Consider the following 11537-nt stretch of genomic DNA (forward strand, 5'->3'; position numbering starts at 1 on the left):
TAGTAGATGTGATCACTTGTTCAATTTTATTTATTTAAAAATTGTAAGACACTCCCTCTGAGAAATGTTATTGATTCCACTTGGGAATATTTGATAGCATAAAATGAATTCAATCTTTCCTGATCACACGTTATAAGTGCATATGATGTGGAAATAATTGAGACTGTTCAGAAAAAATGCATTTGATTTTTTTTTTTTTAAATCTTGGCATTGATCTTATAATTTTTGAAAACCGCCTTTTGAATGTATTATAATCATTTATTGAATTTTTCCTAAATTTATTTTTAATCAAGGTCTTCATATGAATTATAAACATTGAGAATTAAGAAAACCTGTTTATTGTTCCTTGTTTAAAAATTGTAATTTCCATAGTTTGTTATTTTTATTATTTATGTCTCACTTATTTCATTTTGTTTTTTTAATATGCTGATAGAGTTATACTTTCTGATATTAATTGACTAATTGGTATTATTAAATGGTAAAGTATCATTAAAACGATATTCTTTTCTTTAGGTATCTTGTCTAGATGATATTTGTGGCATGATCCCTTTTCACAATCCTGAGGTGCCTGACCAATTCTACAGACTCTGGACTTCCCTTTTCCTACATGCAGGGTAAGATTAAATTATTTTTAGTAAATAATTTTCTTTGTTTTGTTTGATACAAAATTGATAAATTTTTAACTCATGTAAAAAGTATGAACATAGTAAATTGATGAAAACAATTGAACTTCTGAATAATAAACAAACTTTTGATCGTGATATGTAGCCAAATCAAAAAGAAGAACATACAAGGTGAATTTTTGTGAAATATTTTAGAATAAATAATTTTTTAAAGGGCTTTAGCTATGAAAAAAGTTATGTATTTACATTTTTACAAATTTATTTTTATGAAATGTGCATACTTTATTTAATTTCATGAATTGGCACTGAAAGGCTTCTGTTGAATATACTAAATGGTTTTCCATTACATATCATATATTCTCCCATTTACTACATATAGATGATAACATCAGATTTCTAATGTCTCAATGATAAATGTTATATTTATCTTTTGGCACTTGGAATACATTTCTGCTTTTGCTAACTTGTTAAAAAAAATCCAGTGATAAAAATTATATATATTTTTTTTCATTGTTGTTCAAGTTTTCAAAAAAGAAAAATAATTAATTTGTTTGTTCACCATTCTTTTTATAATCCTTATATATGTATAATATTGTAATCATCTCGTGACACTGTCTCCATTTTCTATAAACATTTTGAATCAAAACTACTCTAAAGTTACTGAAGTTGCAATTACTTTTGATGAATATCTGTCTTGTAAGAATAAAATGTATTTTTCTAATGTGTAACTCCAGAAACAAAACAGAAATGTAACTAGAAATATCCGGGCTGCAACTAATTATCATCTGTTTCCAAAATTTCTTACCTTTTCATTAGATCAGCATATATATTAGAAAAATCTAATTTTGCTTTCTTTTTATAGCATCCTACACCTGCTGATAACTGTGATAATTCAATACCTTATTATGACTGATCTAGAAAAATTGGTAGGAGCATTAAGAATTAGCATCATATACATTATGTCTGGAGTTGGAGGGAACCTCGCAAGTGCTATTTTTGTGCCATATAGAGCTGAGGTTAGTTTGAAAAATATCATTTCTTTGTTTTTATCTCATAAATAATAAAATTAAAATTTAATTTCTTGAATGTTTTTGGTATTTAAAAACCATTTTTGCATATTTTTATAAAGGTAATAATAATTAAGAATCTATAAAATTTATCACTTATTCCATTGTGCAATCTTTCACATTATTACATTAGATCATCAGATTACCTATTTGATTAGTTGTTTTCAATACACATCTTTAATTAAAAATTATATGATGCAGGATGATTGCTTTAGCAATCATTGGTATAAAATTTTGTACAGGATGTCCAATAAAACTTGTGAAAACTTGTAAAAATTCATAAAATAGAAAGTAATTGTTATATTTGAATATTGGTAAACAATGCTATTTTCACAGAGGACAATTATATGCATATATATTAGTAAAGGGGGAAATTAGTTCAGATTTTTGTCAATAGATGATTTCCCTGCACACAAAGAGAGCATAGAAAATATGCAACTCGGAACAAAGCTCATCTCAAATTGTCTTTGTTACCTGTGTTAACATATGGTTATCTTTGTGATGATAATACTAATGGATAAAGTACTTTGGAAGAAGTTTTTTCTTGCTAGATTGAAATTTTATTAAGGTTTTTTACACAGAAGGTATTGATAAAAGGTTTGGAATTAAATGCTCCTGATGGACTATTGTCTTTGGTACAATATTTTGAGAAAATAGAATATTTTTGAAATCATTTTTGCAGTAGTATAAATGAGATCTTCAAGGGAACGGTAAATAGTACTGGAGAAATAGGAGGGAAAAAAAACTAATTAGTTAGGGATGCAAAATATTAGTAATATTTTGAATCCTTGAGGATGTGTGAAGATAATACCCATGGAACATTTTATCAAATAAAACTCAAAAAAAAATCACAAATTTTGTTTCATTAAAAATTGACAAAGCTCAAAAGTGTGCTCAATATCTTATTATCATTGCACTGAGCAGTTGACATTCATAATCTAGAATCTGGGAATAGGAGAACATGCGTCTACATCTAAGAACCCTTACTTTTACCACATGATGACCCTTGGTGTGTTTTACTTGTTCTTTTATTAGGGCCTTTTCTTTGAAGACCCTTGTGCAAAAATTTAAAATGTATTTAATGGAGAACATTTCCAAAAAAATTCTGACAAAAAGTTGTGGCAGATTTATTGGAACATGATATCTCTGTCATAGTGACATTCATAGAAGAGAAACATCTCTTCTCATCACAATGAAAGAGAAGATGTTTCTAAACAGGGTGACCAGATAACCATTATAATTGGAGAAATCGCAAAAGTCAGGGAAATTTATCTTTAAATGGGAATCTTTTAATTTTGATATTTCTTATTGGACTCAAAATTTGTTGATAATCATTTGCAACCAATGAAAAACCAATCATTTACTCACACTCTGAAATGGATTCAGTATACTTTTTTGTGTATTTACAGATGACAAGATGTTTATATTTAAATTTCCAAATGACTAAAATTACTACTATGTAAGATTCTCAGTGTCATATATGAGCAATTCTTCATTTCTTAAGTACAACTACCATGCGTCTAGTTTAATGCAGCTACACATTGTGTTGATCATTTTGAATCAATTAACTAATTCATTGCTTATCTTAATTCTCATATTCTGTATTGTACATGCTTATCAGTATATTGTGTAAAAAAATGTATTGCATAATTTGTGATATTACAATGATAATCTGATGGTATTGCGATTTGCTAATTCTTTGCTTTTAGCTTAAGATTGAAGTTCAATTATTTAGCATTCCTGCTTATAATCGCAACAATTTGGAAACAGTAAAGTCCGTTATATTAACTGCATTATTTTTCCAAACTGCAGTAAAAAAGAAAGATTAATCGCCATATCTGATTTATTATACTTTGTGTGTGCGTGTTCATGCACAAAAAATTTTAATTTGTTGAATAAGTTTTGCTACATTCTTTTTTGTTTCGGTTTAAATTCATTTTTTTCTGAGAAAAAGACTGTTTCATATAATTCACAATTGTTACATAACAACAAATAAAATGCAAGCACAGTAGAAAAAAAATCAGGGTTGTGTTTTGCTGTATCCAATTCTGTATTCATATTTAAATACTTGCCATGCCCATCCATTTAGAAAAGTACAGTAGCTGAAAATTCTGTTAATATTTTTGATACTGCTTAGTCACCCAACTTTCAAAAAATTGATTTGCAGCATTCACATAGACCATTGCACAATAAAATAATATATCGATATATAATAGAAAAGTCTTTATACAGTTTGAATTCATGAGATTAAAACTATTTTTGCTTTACTTTAGCAATTGTTATGTTCGTTTATATTTTCTAGTACAGATAAAAAATTGCAATTAGCTCAACATTTTGATAAATCTCTTCGTTTTAGATCTCTCCAAGTTTGAAAAGTTTATTAAAAAAAAAAAAATGCCTGCCTGTTTGTCCATGACAAAGCTAACTCAAAATGAAATTTGGCATAAGGTCTTTACACCAAATTTTTAGTTTATCAAATTTTGTGCAAAATTGATTCAGAGGAAGTCTGTTCTATCCAGCTGTTTGAACATAAATAACAAAATAACTACAAGATGAAGAGAGCTTGATGGATAAAATTCTGTACACAGATTTAAGGTATTGTAAACACCTAACAAATCTTGGGCCAAATTCAACAAGGATTAAAAATGTCAGTCTTTACTTTCAGAAATATGAAAACGTGATAACTGAAAAATGCAGCATCTTAAATTTGATATGTAATTTTTTTACTACAACTGTAGTTCTGTGTCAAATTTTGATTCAAATTGATTGAGAAAAAAATGTGTCTAAAAATTTTGATTTTCATTAGGGTTTGACGGTTTTAAAAACCGGTTTTTTAAAGTAAATTTATCACATTCGAAAACCGGTTTTAAGAATTAATATTATTATGTAAAAATTAATTTTGAACTTATTTGATTTGCTATTCATTCTATACAACGGGCAGCAAACACATTTTTTCAGCGTTTCAAGTTGCGTTGGCCAGTGCTTGTGCACCGCAGAGTTGCGCATCGAATTCGTCAATTTATGTTTTTCATGAACATCCATTTTCACTTCTTTTTTATAGATGAAACAAAAGTTTGATAAAGTTCATCTCTTGCTTCTCGTCGGATGTTTTGTCTATCGGTATGAAGTCGGTGCTAATAGAAACGTCAGCAATTTGACTGGCTCGTTTTGAAGGTGTGAAAGGAATAAATAATTCCCCGTTTTCTGCTTCCTGATCACAGTATTTAATGATATCATATAAAATTTTCTTCGTACCACTCCTGAAAGCTTTTTTACTACACCACTTGAACTAGCCATATGAATACGAAATATTCAATTAAAATAAAATTGGAATTTTAAATAAAACACAGGGTGTTAAAATATTCCATATTTTTTTTCGCAACGTTTTAACATAAATTATGTCTTTAGCAAGCATCGGAATTAGATTAAGAAGTGTTTATTTTTTTCAAAATTCCTAGAAAATGTATAGATTAGATTATTTTAAATTGCATTAATATTAATAGTTAAAATAATAAAATTGTAAAATAAAAGTCAAAAATATTTATTCAGTAACTTTAATTTCATTTTTAGATAAAGTTTGGGAAGTTAGTCGGACGTTTGGGATAATTTAAAAGAGTTCGGGGTAGACAAGGCAATCTGAAATCATTGTAATAAAATGTTGAGCTGGAAAGGATCATCTACGAGCAATCTACATAATCATTTGAAAGCCGTTCATAAAATAATTGTCAGATATAATATAATTGTTTCATTTCTTGAAGACCCTGAAGAAAAACTTACAAATCCAAAGACACTGAAAGCTGAATTTTCATTATTTGAACAAACGAATAAAAGAACAAAAAACTCAGATTTGTAATTTGATGCCAAACTCAGTAACTAGTGAACGAGTATTTTCAATTTCAGGCAATATTGTGTCCAAAATAAGAATGAGACTTAGCCACCTTTCAGTGGATATTTTATGTTTTTTAAAATCCTATTTTGTTAGGAGAAATTAAAATTAGTGAAAATAATATAAATATTATTTGAAATTTTTGTTTGAGTTTTTGTTATTTTGTGTAAGTAATATGTATATGTAATCTTTAATTGTGTTTTTTATATTTTTATTTTGATATTGATTTTGTTTTTTGTTATTTTATATAAATTAAAATAAAATAAAAAAAATAGGATAGGGAAAAATATTTTATTTTTCCCTATTCATTTTTTTTTTTTTTTTTTTTTTTTTCCTTGACAAAAATTTGAAAACCGGCTAAAACCGGTTTTTTAAGAAATATCGAATTTGAAAATCGGCTTTTCAAAAAGTCGGTTTTTATATAAACCCTAATTTTCATGTACTATTAATCACATGGCGAGGATTATTTACCAAAAACTTGGCATGATTGATTCATTAAAAATGCTAAATTCACTCTATATTTAATATTTCATAACTATTGTATGCCAGTGCCATGCAAGGTATTCTTTGTCTTATCAAAATTCAATTTTTTTTCTGGAGGTGCGGGAAAACACTTTTATTTGAAAATATGAGGGAAAGCTTTGAGGGGATAACTCCGCTGGTCATTATAAGGAAAGTGCAAGGAATATACACTGCAATCAAACATGCAGTATGAATTTTTAAAAATAATTTTATGCCTTAAATATTGATGAAACTATATAGTTTCTTGAAGATGTCATCATGATTTGTGGCAATTTAAACTAATTAGATTGCTATTGTATTTTGATATTTTTTGAATAATGGTAAGATAATAATGTTCTCTATGTTAGTTAGCTTTCAAAACTTCCACATCACCAATATGGCATTACAAGTTTCATTTTGAAGCGAAGAAAACTTGCTTGGTTTTATATGTAAAATTTTTGTCATGAGTGGAATATATATCTGTGCAATAGATATGTATTTTTAGGGATTTATGATTAGTCAGCTCATGATTTTTTTTTTAACATTTGGTGTTAAGCAATTAATAATTAATATGTGTCATACAATTAAATCTTTTTGATTTTTTTACAAGTTTGAAAGATGTATCTGCTGATATAATTACTTAGTTTCTGATAATTTAAATCAATGCTTTATAGTTTTTTATTTGATGGATGCTCATTTGAGTTAAAATGTTATTAATTTGATATGATTTTATTTAGGTGGGTCCTGCTGGCTCTCAGTTTGGACTATTAGCTTGCCTCTTTGTGGAAGTGATTCACTGTTGGAAAATGCTGAAACATCCTGGTATGGCACTCTTAAGGCTAGGTGGTGTTGCTCTTGTTCTTTTTCTGGTTGGCCTTTTACCCTGGGTCGATAACTATGCTCACATATTCGGATTTGCATTCGGTTTCTTACTCTCTTATGCTTTGTTACCTTTTGTATCATTTGGAACCTATGACAAAGCAACCAAAGTTATACTGATATGGGTGTGTCTTTTCATCGTTGTTGTCCTCTGTGTGGGTCTGCTTATTTTGTTTTATGTGCATCCTATTTATGAGTGTTCATTCTGTAAATATCTTAACTGTATACCTTTGACCGAGGACTTCTGTGAAAACCAGGATATCGTTTTCAAAAGACCAGAGTACTGACATCGGTGTTTTGTGGCGTGTTGTTTTACTAGTCATTTCAAGGTAATCAAGACTGTGACAAGATGTGCAATGCTGTTTTTTAAATCTATTCAGCCAGTTGAAGTGCTCTCGTTTTTTTGTGATTTCAAAATTCGGGCATGTGAACTCGTCAGCTGCAAGCCGACTTCAACGGACAAACATTTTTACTGCTGTGATGTAACCTTCATGAGGTGTTTAAATGACAATTTTGTCAATTTATACTTAATTTTCGAGAATCACAATTGTAATATTTTATTAAAAATCTAGTAAAACCTGTTGTTTTTCTTGCCTTATTTAGTGCAGTGATTTCTGTTAACTTTTCTATACAAGTGAAATAAATTTTTTGACAAAATTTGTTTTCATAAATTTCTATATCTTTGATAATTATTAAGTAATAATTCATTATTAACTTTTTTTCAGAAAATATTCTAAATGTACATCCTTTTACATCAAACATTTTTACAGCCTGTTTTCCCAAAAACGGAGGGGGGGGGAAACCATTTTCCCGAAATATAAGATAAAATCTTTTATTTAAAAAGAAAAACAAGTTGTTTTTTTAAACAAAATAAATGGAAAATTAAGTCCACAATTATAAATAAACTCCATGGAATATTAAAGAACTTGACATGTTTACAAAAATCTGTGTTTGAAATATAGATTTATTTTTTGACTGTGCCATTTGAAAATTTTTCACTTAGTGAAACTTCATTACCTTCATATACTATTTATTAATGAAGATATTACTTTGCTTTATTAATAGACTAGCTTCCTTTGCAACCGGTTGGTTTGATGGGATTATTGGTTGCTAAAATTTTTAATTTTGTGCTATTTGCTCTTATTGATTTTTACAGAAAATATATTTTTAACCCTGATTTTTAATAGACATCTAATTTATACTATTTTAGAAACCTTACTTCAGTTTTTTTTTATTTCATAATGCATCTTCCTAATTATTTCAGTCATATCACCTTAAGTATGTGATTCAGTTTGAATCAGAAATGATTAAACTTCAACTAATACAATATCTTTCTTATTGAAACTAAACATATTCATTAAAAATATATTAATTGAAAATAGAATAATTCAGTATTGTTGTTTCCTTAAAACTACAGACTATGTTTTCTAATTTGGGCTTATCACAAACTATTATTCAATTAAAATTTATGATTTAAAAAAATTCAGTGAACTACAATAAAAACGCAATACACTAGAGAAATAAAATATTTTTTATATTTCTATTTGTATTACAGGAAAAATTTGAACATTATAGCAATAGCAATATTTCTATAATATAAATATTAAATAGCATTATTAAATTAAATAGCAATATTAAACATTATAGCAATTTAAAATATTTCATCATTTCTTATTTCTGAAATTAAATCTTAACTTTTAAATGCAAACTATTTTTATGTTGAGTATTTTTAAACAGAAACCTAATCAGCATTGAAAAGTAAGCCATACCTTTGACATCAACAATGTAAAAAGAAACCTGGATGAGATATTTGTAGCAGAAATAAAATGATTTGAATTTCATGAAGAATGTCATCATGAAAACGAGACATTTGAAGATCCTCATCCAAATTTGGTCATAAACATGAATAGAAATTACAGTAAACAGCTTTATGGAAGAAAATACAAATACGAAAATACAGTAATGAAATACATTAGTATAAAAAGAAATGAAAGAAATACAAATACGGAAATACAGTAATGAAATACATTAGTATAAAAAGAAATGAAAGAAATACAAATACGGAAATACAGTAATGAAATACATTAGTATAAAAATAGATTGAATAAGATAGTATAGAAATAGATAAACCGATATATTTTGAAAGTATAATTTTGATTTGATAGGTTGCTTTATCTTCACCGAAGAATGAATCTTTTGTATACTAGGTTTGTCTATTAAATTATTCTGATTGATTCTAAATCTTTTTTTAGATTGTTAGAAGTTGATTTCAATTAAAATATCTTGTTAGTTATCTGATCCAAATATAATATGTTCATTAGAATAAATCATTGAGTTCGATCAATTATGTCATGAACGTTGTTACTTTTATTTAGTCTATACTTATATAAAGCTCGATGTGTGTGTGTGTTGGCGCTCTACAGAAAAGACCGTTTGACCTACAGCTACTAAACTTGGTACATGTATACCTTGGAGGTCGGGAATGTGCACCTAAGGTTTCTTTCTTTTTTTTTTTTTGAATTTTTAATTAAAATTTTAACTATTAATTAAAAACTAACTTTCCCGCCAAAAAATCTTTTCATTTTCCCCAACGTCAAATGAGTAAGGCTTCAGTTTTTTTCCCACACTAATAAGGCTAGGCTTAACATTTTTCGGCCGATTATTTCAAACGATTCTATTTATTTTCTTAATGTTTAATGCATTTAAAATTAAACATTGTTAATGAATCGATCTTTCAGATTCATTCTGAAGTACTTTTGAATCAAAATAACACAGAATAAAGGAAATTAAATATTTCTAATTTGCATAGCATTACCCCAACTGGCGTAGAAAAATTCAAGCATTTGCGTTACCGTAACTGGCGTTAAAAATTCACGCATGCGCATTGTATTCTGATTGTTTTCAATATTATCAACGGATGATTGATTTAAATTATTTCTAGGTTAGTTGCATGCTTTTGTAATTAAATTGCATTTATGTTAGTTATATATTTTTTTGTATATGCTTATAATTTTAAGTACGTCGTTTTTTAAACCTGTTTTCGACCAATTATTTTAAACGATTCATTTTATTTTCTTAGTGTTTGATGCATTTAAAATTAAACATTGTTAATTAATCGATCTGTTCATGATGAGTCTGAGAAAATTTTGTTGACAAATTCTAGAGATATAACATAAATCAAGAAAGAAGATATTCTTTAGTGCCCATAAAGTTTAAACGCTCAGTGACTCTGTTATCAGTATTCATATTATAAAAAAAAATTATTTGTTTCAGTAAAAAATATTATTATATTAATTGTAGATTAATTCTTTCTACTTTAATTTAAAGCATAAATTCTACGAGAGCTAACAGAAAATTAGAGAGATTTATATTACGTTATGACCGAAGGCCTTTATAATATTATGATTGAATTATATGACTATCACAATTTGAAGTTTTAAAATATTTTGATGAAGAATCTATTAAAGTAGGAATTGCGCAAAATATTTAATTATTAAAATTTAAACGAACATTAAGATTGGTGGACCGGCTGGTCGCCAAAGGCGGCTAGTTTTAAATTAAAGAATAAAAGCAATCAACGAAAGAATGAAAAGGAATGAATAAAACTTAAAAATTGCAATTTAAATGAATTATAAACGGAAGAAATCGGAAGAGAATTCTGCTATAGTTAATTATGTTTTGAAATGTAGGAAAATAAAAAAAATTCAAAACTTCCAACATTTCCACATAAAATTCTTTCCTTTTTAAATTTATATATTACAATATTTCTTTGGATACTTTTTGAAATGCACAGTTGACATATTCTCAAAAACCACTGTAAAAAAAAAAAAAAGAAAGCTGCTTTAAATTATTAAATGATGTAAGTAAAATAAAACTTTGTTAACGGCAGATAAAACATGCTCGTTTTTAAAACTGAATGTATGTGTTAAATTGACCCCCCCCCCCAGCCTCCTTTCCATATAAGGCATTTTTCATCTCATTCTCGGGAATGTTGTGCTCGGGAGTGTTGTTTATAAGTGCTAAAACACTTTTTTTAAAAAAAAATTATTATTAGAGAGCAGGTATAGGATCGATCCTTTACATGAGAATCCGATTAGCCATCATCACTTCTAAAATGTATAGTTTAAGGAAGAGTGTCTTCGGGCAAAATTGCTAACTGTTGTTGAAGAATTATATAAACTAACTTAGACATTCTGACTTCTAATGCCAGTTGTTGATGGATTAAACATTTAATTTCGCCATTTTTCCAATAATGGTAATGCGAACATTTAGCGAATAGTTCAGCATGCTATGACATAATTTATCAAAACATAGATTCTTCGCAAATATTTGATAGCGATTTAAACAATGTCATAGTATCATAATGTTGGTTGTAAACTCATATGAGGAATATTCCCTATTTATTTACATTAAAAAAAAATGCTGGAAGGCGAAAATATACTTAATTTGTTCCAATATAAAAGGATTTTTTTTTTTTAATTAACTCCGTCTTTCTTGAACTTGAACAGTGTAGGATATAGCGACAAAGGTTGTTATCTTCTGCTTCTGTCACTTCCTTTTCTATTTCCATAAAGAAAGACT

At 27.6% G+C, this 11537-nt stretch overlaps 1 protein-coding gene across 3 annotated transcripts in view; it reads left to right on the top strand.

Annotated features, from left to right (window-relative positions):
• The window catches only part of LOC129963176 (inactive rhomboid protein 1-like), a 39044-nt gene extending 31504 nt beyond the window's left edge, over positions 1–7540 (top strand). For all 3 annotated transcript variants that reach the window (XM_056077323.1, XM_056077325.1, XM_056077326.1), the window contains 3 exons: positions 514–614; positions 1486–1639; positions 6815–7540. In XM_056077323.1, coding sequence (XP_055933298.1) covers positions 514–614; positions 1486–1639; positions 6815–7243 — 684 coding nt within the window. In that variant the 3' untranslated portion in view covers positions 7244–7540. The remainder of the gene's footprint in view (positions 1–513; positions 615–1485; positions 1640–6814) is intronic.
• Positions 7541–11537: the final 3997 nt, after the last annotated feature.

Source organism: Argiope bruennichi, chromosome 3, assembly GCF_947563725.1.
Source record: "Argiope bruennichi chromosome 3, qqArgBrue1.1, whole genome shotgun sequence".
NCBI classification, from domain to species: domain Eukaryota; kingdom Metazoa; phylum Arthropoda; class Arachnida; order Araneae; family Araneidae; genus Argiope; species Argiope bruennichi.